A 17,979-nucleotide genomic window follows, 5' to 3' on the forward strand; every position below is an offset into this window, starting at 1 on the left:
TTGTGGTCGAGTGGTTAGAGTGTCGACCTCACAGTGCAGAGGTCGTGGGTTCGATCCAGGCTCCAGCATTCCTGTGTGGAGTTTGCATGTTCTCCCCAGGCTGCGTGGGTTTTCTCCGGGTACTCCGGTTTCCTCCCACATTCCAAAAACATGCCGGCTGATTGAACACTCAAAATTGTCCCTAGGTGTGAGTGTGAGCGCGGATGGTTGTTCGTCTTTATGTGCCCTGCAACTGGCTGGCAACCGGTTCAGGGTGTCCCCCGCCTACTGCCTGAAGACGGCTGGGATAGGCTCCAGCACCCCCCGCGACCCGAGTGAGGATGTATATCTATCTATTTATCCATCTATGTATATGTGCATTTTATTTTGTCTTTCTAGTCAACAGACGGCATCCATGTGCCACAGCGTGCCTGTGCTAAGGGTGGAAGAGTGGCCACTACCCGGAGACTCACTGACCGGCGAGATTGTTCGAGCACTAATTGACAGGGTGAGGATAACAACTTTCTTTGTCGCTGGTCATTTGAGGAAACCTTGATCAGCTACTGTATATGGAAACGCATTTTGAAACCGTGTCGTAAAACAAAATGAAAGTCTGCCATTTTGGCTTGAAGTAGTCATTTTAGAACACTTAGGATATTTTAAGTGGTTATTACACCAGGGTGTTCTTCTGATCCGATGTAAACAATGCACAGTGGTAGATTGACATCCTGGTTTACGATAACTGTAACTGCTCGTCCACTCAACAGCAGAGGGTACATAGTTCAACTGCGTATCTATGTTTTTGTGACATTTTCGTTTTGTAGTGTGCCATGAAATGTTTTTTTTTTCATAATGTACAGTGAACTCTCGTTTATCGCGGGGATTATGTCCCAAAAAGAACCGGCGATAGGCAACATCTGTGAAGTAGTCAGTGTAACTGCTCCTAAAGGTTTTCTTCCAAGTTTAGAAAGACTTGACGAGTCGCCCAATCTTCAACAACCTTGATTATCCACAAGTCCATCGCTGATGAACACTATTTTGGGGGGAACTATGTCAAAAATATACAATGACACAATGTACAACATACCTACATGCACCCCAGCACCATAAAACACACATTAGTCATGGCCACATTCCATTTAGCCTTCTAGACAAGAATTTTGGATTAATTCGAAGAAATCGAGACTCTAGTCCGGTGCGCCTCATGTTTTCGTCTCTTCTTCTCAAATTGACGCAACTCCTAATCAACATTAACCATCCAACCCGCAAATATAACAGCAGGGGGCACAATAAACTAAATAAATGCGGAGTCTTTAGCAAATAACATACATTGTCATTTTAACGTTTGGGAGTAAGTGACATTATTTTAATATTACCATGAACTTACAAACACGACAGTTAGTCGGCTTTATTTTTTTTAACATTTATTATACAATACAAAATTGTACTGTTGAATTAAATCAAAGATCTAAACCTGTTTTTGTTGCAAATATAAATTTGGCAAGCTGTGTAGACACGAGGCGCGGAGACTGTTGACATGTGTCTGCAATCCCTTCGCTAATCAGGATGCAGAATACAATGCACTGTTAAAAATAAATAAATAAAAACTGCACAAAAAAAATTGGTGAAACAGCAAAGCCCTGAACGGTGAACCACAGTAGAGCAAGGGTTCACTGGACATACCCCATTTTCAATTAACTATGGGTTTTGTAAAATAGATGACTTGGCTCAATACGGGTAGCATAGAGTAAAAGGAAATGCAATTTTTGCGTCGTGCGAAGGCTTTAATAATTTTGGGGGGTTGTCTCTCCCTAAGGTGAACAGCAGTGCCCGTGGGGGGGTCCGTTTCGTCGGCTCAGTCCTCCAGCAGGTGAGCGTGTTGAGCAACGGCAGCCGGCTGCACAGTCCGAAGAGGGGCTGCCGCTCTCCCCCACACACTCCCCCTCGAACCCCTCCAGGAGACAGAGAACTGGAGGATACCGTCGCATACAGTCCTGGTGAGACATGGTCAACCTCTCTGGAGACTCATCAAACAGATGTCACAGACTGTCATTCTTTCTTCCCAGACATGCGACTTCTGGTCTTCTTCCACTCCTGGGCTCCGGGTTGCGCCCCTCTGGAATCGTTGGCATGCCAGTACCACCAGGGGGCGTTGTCCATGCGCGTCTCCAGGAAGGGCCAGGTGGTGAGTGCCCTGGAAGCCGATTGGCTGGAGCTGACGGCCGCCTACTACCGCAGAGGCTGGTCGCTGGTGGACTCCTTTGTCTACTGGGATACCCCAAAAGGTCGGGCCCCCCCATCCGCCCAACATGGAGCCACTGTGTTGTTTGTTCAGTAGTCCTAAAAGAGTCATTCAGCCATAAGATTTGGCACTTCCTGTTGTGATTGTGGCTGTGGCCCCCTGTTGTCCACTTTGCCTATTTTTAGTACTGTCTCTGCCGCCTTAACAACCTCACTTCCTATTCCTCTCATACGAGCGAGCACTCACTCTGAAGATTTTCTCCAAAAAAACAGTTGTCTGGATTTCTTGCGGGATTAAAGTGATGAAAACAAAATGATTGTCTGGGTTTCAGGTGAACCCGTGCCACGGTCGCTGGAAGGCCTTTTTGTGTACGAAGAGAAGAGCACCGCCCCTCCTGCCAACGACACCATCGTGGTGGAGCAGTGGACTGTCATTGAGGTCGGCAAAAGTTTCTTATTATGAGGCTTTTTTTTGTGTGTTATTACTTCAACATGTTAATGAGAAAGCAGACTGTCATGGCATCACTGGACGATCTTTTCTCTTACTAGAAGCAATTTTACACTACTGTTCTGCATGAAAAGCATAACACGAAATGCGACAAAGATTTGGTGATCAACCATTTTGTCTAATCTCTATGTGGCTTCATCTTTTTTATCATAGCCGACTGACTGTGTGATGCTCACTGCTTTGTGGGCACAGTATCGAAGGTTGCAGTGATATGCTGTGATGCAACAACCAACCTTATAGTCCTTTTTTTCTTGGATGGAGGCAATTTCTATTTGCGTGTATACGCTGCTTGTTGTCTTAAACAGTGTTTCTTTGTGTCGTGTCCACTCAGGGATCCAGTGTGAAAACAGACTACGGGCCGCTACTTCACACTCTGGCTGAGTTTGGATGGCTGCTGACGTGCGTGCTGCCCACTCCTATCATTCGACATGACAGGTAACGATGTGCACATGAATACTATATTCAACCAGCAATGAAGCACTAGCATACAAGAAGGCGGATATTGTACACTCTGTCATCACATCTGCTTCGGTTGTAGGCTTGAGCCCACAGGCCGATTGCAAAAGAGTTGTAGTTGCGCAAAGATGCCACAAGATGAAAGCAAAGCCATGACAGAGATGACCATATTGCATCTCACAACACACACATCATGTTTTTGCATGCACACAATCATGAACCCATGTCACTTAAACGGCTGTATTTAGTCCTCATATGGCAGTGGCAAAATAGTTACAATTTTATTTTGTAAGGTATCTCCGTTTTCAATTTTAATTAATTTTTTTACCTGACACTATTGTAGGTCAGATCTCCCGCAGTGAAGGAAAGTTCATCGTGCTTCAAAGCTGATCATTATTTTTTTTCTAAAGGCAAAAATTGTGTCTGGTAAATTGTATGTACAGCATGGAGTATTTCTTTGCTAATTGTTTTGTGTTTGTGTTAGTGATGGGAATCTGGCCACCAAGCAAGTTGTGTTTCTTCAGCGGCCTGTCAGGAGTCAGGCAGCAGCACAGCACAGGAACCAGGTGAGAAATGTACAACGGTCCACACTGCACTCTGGTGGTCAATTTGGACTTGTGGATGTGTTCCAAAATACAGTAACTATAAAACCACATTATTGTGGTTGTAGTTTGCAGTGGTGTACATGCTTGTATAATTTTTTTCTGGGTACTTCCTCCCACATTCCAAAAATACGCATTTTAAAAATTGTCTGTAGTTTGGAATGAATCTGTGAATGGTTGTTTGCCTTGTATGTGCCCAGAAACTGACTGGCAACCAGTCTAAAGTGAGCAAGTACGGGCTCCAGCTCACCTGCGACCCTAATGAAGATAAATGCAATTGAAAACGGGTGGATGAATGTCTTTAGGTCACCTGGAACTAGAAACTAAAGGACACTTCGTGACTCTATGTTCAGGTTCTGTCGGTGCACTGCGACGTATCCAGCCGCTCCGTCAGCGGCGCCGCGCTTCGGCAGGAGCTCTCCCCTGTGGCCGGGGGCATCGGTGGCTTTCCGGCCTTTGGAGCCCCCAGCTCGATGTCGCACCTGGAGGAGGGCTGCTTCGACCAGGAGGAGGGCAAAGCGGAGGTCACCTGCATGTGAGCGGACTGGCCACTCCTTCTGTGGCCATGCGTCAAAAACATTTCTCCTCTGCAGTGGGAGAACGCTGCACTTTTTTTTAAGCCAAGCCATAATGAAAAAAACATATGGAAAGCCGTTTGAGCATTTACTCAATATCCATCTTAAGGTCCGTGTACCAGTACATTCTTTATCCTCACTAGTAGGACAATTACATAGTAGGACAACTACAAATTACTATTGAGATAAAATTGTGCAGTATTCTGCATCTGCGTACCACTAGTGAGGAAAAGAAACTACTAGTGTGCAGCTGAAGCTGGATATCGAGAATATTGAAGAAATGCTCAAGCGTCTTTCTGGTGGGCTGCAGATTACCTTTTAAAAGAACAACACAAAAAAGTGTTTGTCTGATCTTTGCTGGACAGCGAGTGGCCAGTCTACATTTTCCAGGTGCTGCTTGGCAGAGGGTCAATTTTGCTACCTTTTCAAATACATATTGTTAACATCCATCCATCCATATCTAATCCACTTATTCTCATGAGGGTCGCGGGAGTGCTGGAGCCAATTCCAGCCGTCTTCAGGCAGTAGGTAGGGTACACCCTGAACTGGTTACCATCATTCGCGCTCATAATCACACCTAGGGACTATTGAGTGTTCCATTAACCTGTCATGCATGTTTTTGGAATGTGGGCGGAAACCGGAGTACCCGGAAAAAACCCACACATAGACAGGGAAAACATGCAAACTCCACACAGGCAGGGGGAAAACACAGTCGAACCCTGCACCTCTGCACTATGAGGCGACATGCTAACCTACTAGTAGCCCACTGTGCTGCCCCATATTGTTAACAGTAAAAATTTGAGGCGACATGCTAACCTACTAGTAGCCCACCATGCTGCCCCATATTGTTAACAGTAAAAATTAAATACAAATGTCTAGTGAACCTCATGAGTAATGGTTCTGGCCCCAAGTATTTTCCTCCTTTTTTTTTTTTTTTTGTTCTGTGGTTTTCATCACAGCTTTTTGTCTTGTCATCACGGATACTCTTAAAATTATATACACAATCCAAAGAAAACATAATTACAAAAATGAAATATAAATGGAGTGGGATCGATGTGATTCTCAACTCCTGTTCTACTTTTGGACCATGTGGAGCAGAATTTTAGGTTAGTTTCCATGTTTCCAAATCATTCAAAGCTGAGATCTACTGCAAGCAGCCTTTTGATTTTGTTATTCATTAAGAGAGTGACTCGCTGCTCCGCAGGTTATTTATTTATTGGTTTGAGGCGGTTTATGCAAAAACATGTCTAGTGTTGTTTTTTTTCCTTGACTTTTTGGATGGAACACATTCCAATCACTTCGCATTGTATTTCCTGGGAAACAGGAGGAAGAAATGGTAGCCTGCTCGAATACATTTCGACTAGACAAAAGTATTGGCACTATTTTGATTTGAGTGGAGTTTCCTCAGATAGTCATTTTCTTCACTTCTGTCTTCCTGGAAGTGGAATGTGTCCCGATATGAACGCTCACACAGCGTGCCATGCTTGGAAGGCAGCTATGTTGGCTCAGTCGGACAGATGCCATTTCAGACATCATTATCTTGACCAGTATTACTTGTACACGATATGGTACTACATTGAATTTAGTTTCTAGGTATTAAAATCATAAATCATGGTGTTACAAAGGACTACAGCAGTATTATAAGCGGGACATGGTTGTGTTTATAGTTGTAAAGCTACACAGCCCTTCTTCCATGATTAAAATGTTGCTTATTAATGTTGCTGTAATAGTGAAAAGACCATTTAAATCGAGTATTAATTCTGTAATAATTCCACTTGTTTTGTACATTTGATTCCTGGTATGGATAGTGTTTACTGAAATAAATACATATCCCCATCATTTGTCACAGTTTTCATTTCTGATACACATTTTCACACGAGTTCCAGAATAATAAGTCTTTTATTATGAGACATCATGAAAATGTCACAAACAGTAACAAAGTTTTTCTTTTTGTTGTTCATTAAAAAAAATGGATTATATTAAGTAAAATAACTTTTTTTTTCAGTTCACGTCAACAAAAAAGTGGATTAGATTAAACAAAATAACTTAATGAGGGTGACAGAAAGGAAGGGGTGTAAACATGGCCGACATTATGCCTTTTAAGCTGACTTTTCAGCCACGTTATGAACATCAAGAGTATTGTGAGCACACTTGGACAGCTAGGAGTTGTTTGTTCACTAACGCACGTCACGTGTACGTTTTGAGGATTTTTTTTTTTTTTTGGTAGCCTCTTAAAGTCAGCAAGCTAAATTACTGATTGACCCTCCACCCCTTTTCCTCGACACAAAATGGCGGGCGACACAAAACAAAGAGCGAAAATGAAGCAAACGTAGAAAAAGAACAGTGAAGTACTGTCGGGAAAACAAGCTCAAACAGGCTATTTACACAGGGGATGGCTGTCAATAGTGTGTGCCTTTGTCAACAATACAGACACTGTATTTTTCGGACTATAAGTTGCACTTATTTTTGTGCATATTTGGCTGGTCTTGCGATTTATACTCAGGTGCGACTTGTACACAGTATATTAAAATTTGAGCCCGAACACCTAAAATCCCTGTTATATCCTCTTGTTGACTTTCTGTACATTACCGCCACCTTCTGCACACTGGTAGTAATGCACCAAAAGTATTTGCCGACTGCAAAGACAGTAGAAGTAGTCATGCATTACCACTTGTGGCCACCTTCTGTGCTGTATGCTTAAGAAGGTGGCAGTAATGCAACCAAAGTATCTGCCCACCATCAAAATAAAGGAAGAAATAGAAGCAGAACAACAAAAACTGTAGTCATGGCAACAAAAGTGTGATGTAACTGCTGCCACCGTGAACATATGTCTGCCACAACAAGGATTTACTCTTTGAACCAGCAAAAGGTGCAGTAAGTGTCCAGGATTCTACATTTGGCCACAATGCCACACAGGATTTTTCATGAGGTAAGCCATTTTAAACCAAAAATGTTTTACACACTTACTAACGAAATTTTCGATGGCAACGACAACTCATTTGCTGCTGTTAACACAGGAAGCGTTTTCAGTTTGACACCCCACTCCAGGGGAGTGTACGTTTGGAAGGGTAGAGCGCACTCAACTTTCCAAATGCAGCCTATGTTATAAAGCAATCAGCAGCTCAGGCATGAAGTTTCCTTTCCTTGTACTGCATGACCCACTGATCTGTGGCACTCCTTTTTCGGCGCACTATTTGAACAACGCTCTGAATTTCCCAACGGTCAGAGGAGACAGGAGGTTGGTATTGTTTTTTGGGGGTCAAATAAATGTCACCCAAAATCTAACTTATACTGCGGAGCAACGGCTATGTTTTATTTTCTTCGTGATGCATTTTTTGACTCGTACGACACATACTCCGGAGCGACATATAGTCCGAAAAATACAGTCAATCATTGAGATTTTTTTTTTCTTTTGCAAATCCAGCTTCTCAATACATAAAAGGTTCCCTAAAGGAGAAGTGTGTTGCTTTTTAACAAACAAGAGAAGGAAACTAAATTGTCCCGCAGGCTTCCCTTGCACTTGACGTTGTTGACGAAGGAGCAACAAGGTGCTGGGCAGTAGGTCTTAGTACACTGTACAGTAGTGTGTGGTAGATGTTTGTGTGCGTGTGCGGGCGTATTCACGTGGGTTTCTCTCAGGCCTCGCTCTCGCCGGCCGATGAGGTGTTCTGCACCTCTTCCTCCAAAATGGGCACGATCAGGTTGTCCTTGGACATCAGGTTGTACTTCATCACAAAGCGGGTGAAGCGGTGACACAGGAATGTTTCATTCTGTTGGCGCACAAATATCATCATAAAACAAAAACAGGAGTGGTATGTACAACGAAAAAAAGTTGGCGTTCAGGTGAAAATCTTAGGATGAAAGTAAAATCAAACTGTAGGGAAGCGTTGCACGCTTATGGCTCAGCAAAATGCGCGGAATTTGGGGGAACCTGACATGGGTTGTTATTCGCTATCAAACGTACCTATTAACAGTGCGCAGAATCCCAGTACTTGTTACGTTTTTTGGTTTTTTGCCTCGTCTTTTTCAACCCACCCCATGAACCTGAAATCTTACATTGTGTAGTACAAAAATAAATTATTGGTGTTGGATTTGGCAATATCTTTGTACCAAAGGATTATTTTTGTCTCTTCATAACATTTTAAAAAATGATTACAAATAACATATAGTACTGAAGAAATGAACTTGTCTACTCTAGATTTAGTCACATATGTTTTTAAATACACTTAAAAAGGATGTACTTCAATTAGTTTTGCTCTAAAGTCATCACAGTTTATGAGAGCATATGTTACAAGAGCTGTTTTTGACTTTCCCTCAATAAAAATAATTTTTCCAAATGGGTAGTACAGTTTATAGGTCACACTAGTGGTGCAAAAAGGTTTGAAATGATTTGCCTTGAGTTAATTTTGCTATGACAAACAAAATTATATAACGCGCGTGTGTAGATTTATCCACTGTATAATATACATATTCATATACATAAATTTGAATATAAAAAAGCTACAATTACTTGGCTCAATTAAAATATTGACTAAATACATTTTTTTCATGTACGTTTTTTTAAATTTGGTGATAAAATGATCGCCAACCTAAACCCAAAATTAACCATAAAGAGTAGATTAGATTAGAATACGACAACAGCAGTTAAAATGACTTTGTATTACAGAATCTAGGTATGAAGTGACATTCTGATAAGTTTTTCAATCAACTTTCCTCCGATGTTCTCATTCATTACGATGCACAAAACTACATTTTTTTGCCCATCTGACAGGTGACTAGTGTCATTTCCCAAGCAAACGCACCTCATATTTGTCAAATATCTGGCGGTGGTGGAAGTAAGCGTGAGAGAATATCCGATAGATGCGGCGGCACACTGAGCCCAACTTGGCCACCGATGACTCCTTGATGCTCACCCTTGAAAAGCAAATTAGATGAATAAGCTTGGCAAAAATACATTAAGGACATGCACGAGTAAGCCACCTGCTGGGAAAGTATTTGTTGCTATTGAGAAGACAGGCAGCGCCGTCCAATGTGTGCCTGGTGTAGTCAATGGCGGGGCACTGCACGTGTCAAACACACACACCCACACACAAAAGTTAACACAAGATGGTCAGTGACAACGGGGGCGGGGGAGCAGTTGCGGACTCGCCTCTTTGGGGGTCTTGTGAGCAGCGCATAAAAAGATCCACTGCTCGGTGGCCGTCATCTGTGTGCATGTGTCTGGATGGCACTCGCTCTGGAAGCCCAACACCAACATCACTACAGCACATGTGACGCTTCACGGCATGGTATGTGCACCTACCTGGAGTTTGACTGCTAGCCCGTTGAGCTCCAAGCAGAACTGTCTACAGTTGACACACACAAAGACACATGCATAAATAAGTTCTTTGCACGTCGTTCATAACTCTAAACTCCTTATATTGGGTACCTGTTAAACCAAGGACACCTCTGGAATTAAGATATCATATTCATACCTGAGGTGCTCATATTTCCACACACCCTCATCCTGACCCTCAGGGGGTTCCAGGATTTTGTCGATATTGGAGCAATCCGAGCGGATGTTCTGCTGAATGTACTGTAACACAAACAAAACAAAAAATTGACTCAGAGACACAGCAAAGTACTCTGCCCCGAGTTGCTAATGAAAGAGCAAACTGGCCATGGCTGGGTTTTTTTTTTACCCTGAATTGGAATTCAAGCCGTACATTATTATGATCTCAGACAACAAGCAACAAGAGGTTGCACGACCTTATATCTATCCATTTTTTTTATTCCATTAAAAACCACTCTCATGGCAAATTGTCTTGGGAAGGAAGTGGAGTGCTGATTGAATGACACAGGCACGTGCCTATAGATATGATCTCACACACCTGTTGAACAGCCAGGGTGCTGTCCATCTCCTCAAATGACTCATCCGGCCAGTTGTAGAAATCCTAAAGAAAAGGAATGACGAGATTAGGTGACAAAACAAATGCTTCAAAATAATCCCAATACGGACACGAGATAAAGTTACTACAAAAGCAAATATAAGCGAAAAACATACAAAAACATCCACTGAAACCTGTTTGCGTCCAATTTATAACTACAAAGTTAGCTTGAGGCGAGCTCATTACGTCAACCGGGCTATGACTGCTTCCTGCAAAGCTAACACATTCGGAGGGTTGGTGCTGGAAAGAGAGCGACCGTTGTTTGTTCATATTTATTTTGTATTTGGCAATGTACACAAGAGTGTTTGTGGAGTAAAATCTACCGAGGGAGGCAGGGGCGAGTTCCAGAAACGAGACCAAGGAAATGCTAACGTCAGCTAGCTGCCTAGCACCAGCGCGAGCCCTTCCGACTGGAAGTCAGCGATCGACAATTTCGACATAAATCCGGCGGTAAAACCTCGCCAGTCGGGTGGGGTCCATTCACGTCGTGTCGGTGTGTCATTTTAAGCGGTATTGGCCCCTTCCCAGTGGGCGACAACGCACCTTTGCCTTGGTTCCAGGCCGATTCCTCCTGAGAACTGCAGTGCCCTCCGCCATGACCATCTCGACAGAATACCCGGATGTGGTACAGCCTCTGGGATGTAGTGGGGGATAGAAGCGCGACTTTACTGTACGACCGTCACCAACGTCGAAACACTTTAAATATATTTCGTAGTAGTGCACTAAGTTCAATACAGTTCCTTCATTAAAGTACTTTCAATTTTGTGTTACACCCACGTCTTCTTGATACTACAAAAATATTACGACGAGTTTGTACGTATCGGAATGAGACGTCTTATAAGGTAACAATAAAAACAGTATTTCACTCAGATACACATTTGTAAGAAAAACAATTATTGGTCGTAAAAATAAAACAGTCAAAAGAAAAACAGCATGGGATTTATTGCACTGTGCGTCGTAACCTTAAAATGTCGTATGTTGAAGCCGAGAGCCTTCTGTACGTCATTCGTTACATGTATACATCGTTTTCCAAGCTAATTTGTGTGTTTTTCAAGATTGTATAAAAAATGTTGTGGGGTGAGAATCATATTCATTATCATGTTACTGAAATGACGACAGGCTGCTCGCTGGTTATGGAGAACCTCAGTACTGTACTGTATTACCAACTTTTTTATGGTGGGCGGGGCATCCGCCATTCAAACAAAGGGGCTGTTGTGCATTGCCGTATGAATAAAGGTGAGTTGTAGTTAACTTATGCGACACTTTAAGAAAAAAAATCAAATTGTTTAAAAAGTCATAAGGCAGCTATGATTTAAGAGGTACCAACTTAAAGCAAACAGAGTCCAGCTGGGGATCTAACTCACACAAAACATTCTGAAGTTTTTCGAAATTCGAGAAAGCAGCTATGATTTAAGAGGTACCAACTTATTCAAAAAACTCAAAACAAGAACAAACATCAAGCAAAGAAGTGTATCTATCAAAGGTGTTAATCTGTGGAATAATTTCGAAACGGACCTGAAAATGAGTAAATCGCTTGCTGAGTTCAAAAACAAATTAAAAAAAATAGTACAAACTATCTACATCAATCAGAGTTAAAATGATAAATTCTAAACATTAAATATAATGATAAATCAGAACTAAGTTGATAAATAGAGAAAGGTATTGAAATATCCATTATGAATACAAGAGAAAATTAACACAAGAGTGCCAGGGTGTGTATGTATAAAATCCCGATACAAACCAAAAGTATAAAAATATCACGGTTAAGGGTAAAGTATGAGCCTTAATGGAGACTTCTTTCTTCTTACTTTCTTTATTTTCTGATTGATATAAAAATGATTCAATAGATATAAACATATAACACGGGGTAGGACTAGATAAGTTCTTTACTTCTTCCTACTCCCTTGAACATAACTGTGTTGAATGATGACTGATTTCTCTTTCCTCTTTACTATTTTATTTACCTTATTTTCTGTCAAATTATTACTGTATATGTTTTATGTTCAATAAACAAACAAACCAAAAAAAAAAAAAAAAAAAAAACACCAGAAAAAACAACTCCCTTCACTAACGAAGCAATTTATGCTACCCACCCTGTCACCATCGAACACAGGTGTCAAGACTCGAGGCACGGGAGTAAAGCAAATTATGTGCCTCGAGTTCATGTTTGTTGCTAAAATACCAAAATTGCAAACATTCTTCACTTTTAAAATTGTTAGATATTGCAAGCATTTTTGTTACCAATCACTCTTTTAAAATAAATCTAATATTTGAACATTTTAAACTTGCCTCTGATATCAAAACTGGTTATTCATCACTTTGTTGTATATATGTAACAAATATTTTGGTGTATATATATGTATGAGACGATCATACATCTGGGTTTCATTAAGGTCTAACACAAGCTCCAAATCCACTATAATACATGTCACACTTTGAAGAAGAGTCCATCATCTCTCCCAGGACGAAGACCATACAAGGGCTGAGAAAATAAAATGCTGGAGAGACTTAACTGGTAGATTGCTGACGGGAGTGGAATATAACTCCCGGTGTAGCATCATCAATGGATAAAGTAATCAATATTACTCATCAATAACGTTATAGTATTGATGCTGCTCATCTAAAAGAGATATACAATAGTACAAATATTTAAATATTTTTTGTTTCATTTTTTAATTTTTGCCAAATTCAGTATGACCCAGCTAGGCGATTGGGCGGCACCCTCGAACCATCTATTGACGAGCCACCCCTGCAACTATAAAACAATAGGAATAAACCCTCAGAGCTCTAAATAACAAACACTCACAATATAGGATTTGTTCAATCTTAAATCATATTTTCCTCGTGTCAGTCCAATGTTACACTAACATTTTACAAAACAGTGACAAGCTTTATTACCATTTAAAAGTTTTTTTTAACACCAAAAAGTAATCATGGAAAACAGTGTACGTTGAGACAGAAGGCAATGGCCCATTTTTATTATTGTAACAAAATGTGATTAGAATTATTTACAGTTGGCATAAACAAAACAAACAAACAAAAAAAAGACATGATTTCTTCTTCTCTCGCTTTCTCTATCTTCTTTCTAGCACATCTTGCCTTAATCCACATATTTGCCCAGAATGTCTCCATCGCGGAACAGGAAGTATTCCTACATGGCAAAACGAGACCATGAAGTATGAAATGCAAGACAACTATAAAAAGCTTGATTAGACAAAAAAGGTACCACACCTTATCGTCTAAAGTGACTTTGGTTCCACCATACTCTGGTAGGAGGACCTTCTCACCGACCTTCACACTGACTGGCTGTAAATTTCCTTTCTGCCAAGAAAAACATCAACAATCGAGTTGGTTGTATTACAAGATGAAAAAAAAACATGCTTTTGACCCCCAAACACTTTATCATGTTCTGACCTGGTTGACAGATCCGGGTCCGACTGCCAACACTGTGGCCTGCAGCACTTTGCCTTGAGACTTCTCAGGCAGCATGATGCCGCCCTTGGTTACCGTCTCCGCCGTGAAACGTTCCACCAGCACGCGGTCGAACAGTGGCAGGAATTTTCTGAAGGCCTGCGAAATTTTACAAACCAATAGCAAAATGATGTGAAAAAGGTGGCATGCTTGCAGTTTTAACGTTAAATGAAGAATACATGAAAATGTATCTTTTTTTTAATATATAAAGGTATTACTGTTTGGATAATGTTTTGACCAGAACTTTAATGTTAAACGTGTTATTTTTATTATTCCTTTTTTGAGAGCATATTGTGACTTAATTCTCTTAATATTGTAAAAACTCCAGTGACTACATCAGCCCACCAGGAGGGTGTCAATGTTTTTTCCCCATCAATCAACTGGAGGCTTTTTTTCAACTCTTACTGTCAACCTGCAAAGTGAACTTAGTGCCAAATGAATTACATTTAAATTGTTGTCATACTTGAATAAGCTTGGTTTTGGTTAAAATGTTGTTAGAATCGGCCATGAGGAATGATTAACATGATGGGATGGTTGGGTGGAAGTGGGAGGCACATGACAAAAGTTAATCAAGTGAGTGCAATGAAAGTCATCTGGTCTTCATTTTGGGTTTAGCTGGCAATTTGAACGGACATCAGCTAGCTGTAAAAGTGATGGGCTAGGCACGGCAGACGTTCACGTGACATTGACTCAAGGTCGCTTGTGGGTGGGGAGGGGGAGTTGGTTGAAGGCTATGGGGGTCATTGAATTGCAAACACGAAACTAAGGAATGTGTTTCACAGTAGATATTCCATGGACATTTCACTGTAAATTTGTTTTGTTTTTATGAAAAAATGTCCTTGATACAACACTCCAATAGGATAGATAAATTGCCTACCGGGTACAATTTATCCCTATTTGCCCATGTTCTTCAAATGAACAGTACTAATTGCCTTTCCAAATTAACCACTGTATCATAAAACTAGAATAAAGTAAAACTGAGTACACCACGAAAACACCTAACAGACACACTATGGAGAGGAAACAATTGCCAGTCATTTTGTTTCATTTTACTTTTCCCACGGACTTATTAAAACCCTCATGAGGTTTCGTTAACAGACCTGCTTAAATTATCCTGCACAGCTAAATGGGTTTTTTATGTCACAATAATTTCTTGTCTATGGTTATCATCACATTTTCAATCATCTTTGCCATCAGTGGTACTCTTCTGAGGGGGAATTACACAAAACAGCCAAAGGAAAAAACATACTATCTTAATGCGTAGTTCACATCAGTGAATTACTATGGAAATGAATAACGCTGTTAACACGTGGTTGAAGCTCAGTCTTGACAATATAATCACGCCCAAATAACACATGGTGTTCATTCATTACCCCTTAGGTTACGGTACCTACTCATTATGCCTCATCCCGGTCATGTTTATTAGGAAGTTTAATAAATGTTATGAGTCAGTTGTTTGCTTAGTTGCATGACCTTGTCAATGACTGGTTATGGAAGGCTAACATTACATGCTACTCGATACTAGCCGGCAAATATGTTAGCATGATAGCTAGGAGGTTTAAGGAACTACAGAAATAACATATTTATGTAAGCACTAATATGTAAACAGCTGTGTGCAAGCTTACCATGACTTAATTTGTGACGTCTGTAGGTCGACGGCGCGTGGATCCCACTCGAGGTTGTTCTCGGTGAGGGTGGATGTGACAACCTGATCAAGGAGAATCGCTCCACGTGAGGAAACGTCCAGAAAGGTTTGTGCGCATGCGCCCTGCGTACGACCTGAGCGTGCTCTCGAAAGAGTGAGGAAATTCCAGCAAGTTTCGTGGTAAATCGAAATAATGTCATTTTTTTTACAAAAAAATGTCGCTTATTATTAGAATAATCTTGATAAGGAATAAAATTGATACGCCACTATTTAGCTTTTTAATCAATTTCCGCATTGAGCAACATTGCACAATGTCAACTTTGACCTCTTTTTTTTTCCTCCAATAGGGCAAAGAGAATTTTCTGGAAAGTTCGCCCCGGAACGAGCATTCATTTATCTAAACTCAACCTTTTTACAGTTACGGGGTAAAATGGAATCGTTGTTGCAATTTTTATTGTACGAACCAATTATTACAATTTAAATATGGTTTAATATATCTATAAAAGGCGACAAAAATGACTTTTTGTGACAGGAATGACGTTATTCAGAATCCGGGGCTTGCCGGCGAAGTACCCGGATGTGTGATAGGCCATGTGCGTCTCCATCAGTCAGCCCTCACCTCCAGTCGTTATATCACCTCGTCTGACAGACGTGCCTCCTCTGCAGCCGCTCTAACAACACACACCTTGCGAGTAAGTGTTAATATTATTTCAATTACCTTATGCCAACGGCTACAACTAACAGTCATTGTAGCTACACTGGCTCATAACAAAACAATTTGCTTAGACGAGAAGATAAAAATGTGACTAGCTAGCTACCTAGCTTCACTTGCTTCTTGCTAACAGATTTGACCACTTTTCTGCGGGGTCACAAGCTTCACTTGCTCCTTGCTAACAGATTTGACCACTTTTCTGCAAAGACACGTTTACTTAAGTTATTGTTTCACGCTCAAATAAATATCCTAAACGGAGATAATGTTACACCAGAGGGTCCACGATGAACAATCATGTAATTGCGTGGTGGGTATCATGTGAAGGGAGAGTGACTTTAATTTGGTGACTGAATTTACGAGCTTTTCAGAAGGGAATGATCGTAGTACTGTAGTAGTGGTTGTTCATCAGGCGTGGAGAGATGGAGAGGTACTTGCGCATGCGTTTTTGCTATTTGACCTTGTGACGCACGACCCTGCACGAGGACACGTGGGTTGTTGAATTAGCAATGTCACGTTCATCAAATAGCTCGTTCGCGTTTACGCCAAAGGCACCGGAGGCTGCTTTGGGTGAAATTTAATTGCTTTGGAGCAATGGTACAAATGTATTTTAATAGTATGTGAATTGAAGTATGAGGTTTCGTTTCAACTGATTCAAATGTAAACAAAATGCTAATAAACCAATCAGTTGTGTTGTTACTCAATTGGAAATAGTCAAGTGTAAGTTCATTCATTCGTTTCCTATTGCACCAATGGCCACAAAGGGCCTCTTCTGTATGGTGTTGTGGAAGGGACAAATGGACTCAGACAATGATTGCCTACTCGTACTTTGCTTCCAATCATACTTGGCAAGCATCTTTTTTTTTTTTTTTTTTTTTTAATAAACACACTATCAAACAGCGGCATTTAATAATAATGCCACATTTCTTCTTCTTTGTTTCCACAGATATGTTTCATCTTCCCACAATCATGAAGCAGGTGAGGCCCGTGTGCCGGAAGCTCGCGCCTCACCTCACCCGTGCCTACGCCAAGGATGTCAAATTCGGCGCAGATGCCCGTGCCCTCATGCTGCAAGGGGTTGACCTATTGGCCGATACTGTCGCCGTGACAATGGGCCCAAAGGTACAAAATGACAGCGAATGCAACAGTCAAACACAATTTGTTTAGTCACTTGGTTAGTGTTATTAAAAAAACAACAACCTAATAAGAATTTAAAAAAATTGATTATTGTGTCTGTTGCAGGGCCGCACAGTCATCATCGAGCAGAGCTGGGGCAGCCCGAAAGTGACCAAGGATGGCGTGACAGTGGCCAAGAGCATTGATTTGAAGGACAAGTACAAGAACATTGGTGCCAAGCTGGTGCAGGACGTAGCCAACAACACCAACGAGGAGGCAGGCGACGGTACCACCACCGCTACCGTGCTGGCACGCGCTATCGCCAAGGAGGGCTTTGACACCATCAGCAAGGGTGCCAACCCCGTGGAAATCCGCCGCGGCGTCATGATGGCCGTTGAAACCGTCATCAGTGAGCTCAAGCGCCTTTCCAAGCCAGTCACCACACCTGAGGAGATTGCACAGGTGCGTGCGTTCATTAACAAGAAGGTCAAACTGCTTAACACCGGTTGAATGTACCTATAGATTAAATAACACATTGGTTATGTCTTTTAGGTTGCCACCATATCAGCCAATGGCGACACCGAGATTGGGAATGTAATTTCCAACGCGATGAAGAAAGTCGGTCGCAAGGGTGTCATCACTGTGAAGGTCAGTGACTTTTTAGGTTGTCCGTTTGAGATAATAAAATACTGTGTGTGTGTGTGTGTGTGTGTGTGTGTGTGTGTGTGTGTGTGTGTGTGTGTGTGTGTT

At 41.4% G+C, this 17,979-nt stretch overlaps 3 protein-coding genes across 5 annotated transcripts in view; 2 read left to right on the plus strand and 1 right to left on the minus strand.

The window, feature by feature from the left end:
* The window catches only part of rftn2 (raftlin family member 2), a 5,220-nt gene extending 892 nt beyond the window's left edge, over positions 1 to 4,328 (plus strand). The window contains exons 3-9 of the mRNA XM_019859973.1: positions 379 to 487; positions 1,796 to 1,976; positions 2,046 to 2,264; positions 2,553 to 2,659; positions 3,060 to 3,163; positions 3,669 to 3,750; positions 4,140 to 4,328. Of these exons, the coding sequence (XP_019715532.1) occupies positions 379 to 487; positions 1,796 to 1,976; positions 2,046 to 2,264; positions 2,553 to 2,659; positions 3,060 to 3,163; positions 3,669 to 3,750; positions 4,140 to 4,325 (988 nt within the window). The 3' untranslated portion in view covers positions 4,326 to 4,328. The remainder of the gene's footprint in view (positions 1 to 378; positions 488 to 1,795; positions 1,977 to 2,045; positions 2,265 to 2,552; positions 2,660 to 3,059; positions 3,164 to 3,668; positions 3,751 to 4,139) is intronic.
* Positions 4,329 to 6,241: 1,913 nt separating this feature from the next.
* On the minus strand, positions 6,242 to 15,555 carry LOC109510107 (MOB-like protein phocein). Of its 3 annotated transcripts, XM_019860197.1 has the most exons (9): positions 15,385 to 15,555; positions 13,703 to 13,858; positions 10,232 to 10,294; positions 9,836 to 9,936; positions 9,664 to 9,706; positions 9,511 to 9,597; positions 9,342 to 9,421; positions 9,164 to 9,275; positions 6,242 to 8,131 (listed from the first exon to the last, which is right to left on the minus strand). In XM_019860197.1, the coding sequence occupies exons 1-9, from the start codon at positions 15,385 to 15,387 to the stop codon at positions 7,997 to 7,999; spliced, it is 780 nt and encodes a 259-aa protein (XP_019715756.1). In that variant the 5' UTR covers positions 15,388 to 15,555; the 3' UTR covers positions 6,242 to 7,996. The 3 variants fall into 3 exon arrangements, with proteins under 3 accessions (XP_019715756.1, XP_019715754.1, XP_019715755.1); XM_019860195.1 differs by lacking the exons at positions 13,703 to 13,858; positions 15,385 to 15,555 and adding an exon at positions 10,832 to 10,940; XM_019860196.1 differs by lacking the exons at positions 6,242 to 8,131; positions 9,164 to 9,275; positions 9,342 to 9,421; ... (2 more) ...; positions 9,836 to 9,936; positions 10,232 to 10,294 and adding exons at positions 13,235 to 13,439; positions 13,520 to 13,609 and having other exon boundaries at positions 15,385 to 15,527.
* Positions 15,556 to 15,966: 411 nt separating this feature from the next.
* Positions 15,967 to 17,979, plus strand: part of hspd1 (heat shock 60 protein 1) — a 5,267-nt gene continuing 3,254 nt past the window's right edge. Inside the window, exons 1-4 of the mRNA XM_019860191.1 lie at positions 15,967 to 16,096; positions 17,060 to 17,235; positions 17,356 to 17,691; positions 17,782 to 17,877. Of these exons, the coding sequence (XP_019715750.1) occupies positions 17,062 to 17,235; positions 17,356 to 17,691; positions 17,782 to 17,877 (606 nt within the window). The 5' untranslated portion in view covers positions 15,967 to 16,096; positions 17,060 to 17,061. The remainder of the gene's footprint in view (positions 16,097 to 17,059; positions 17,236 to 17,355; positions 17,692 to 17,781; positions 17,878 to 17,979) is intronic.

This window comes from Hippocampus comes, unplaced genomic scaffold (assembly GCF_001891065.2).
Source record: "Hippocampus comes isolate QL1 unplaced genomic scaffold, H_comes_QL1_v1.1 scaffold39, whole genome shotgun sequence".
NCBI lineage: Eukaryota > Metazoa > Chordata > Actinopteri > Syngnathiformes > Syngnathidae > Hippocampus > Hippocampus comes.

Coding starts and splice junctions, on each gene's coding strand:
- LOC109510107 (XM_019860197.1), bottom strand. Junction 10,295..13,702: donor GACCCGGATCTGTCAACCAG/GTCAGAACATGA, acceptor CCTTTTCTTTAG/GATTTCTACAACTGGCCGGA. Junction 9,598..9,663: donor GGCTAGCAGTCAAACTCCAG/GTAGGTGCACAT, acceptor TTGGGCTTCCAG/AGCGAGTGCCATCCAGACAC.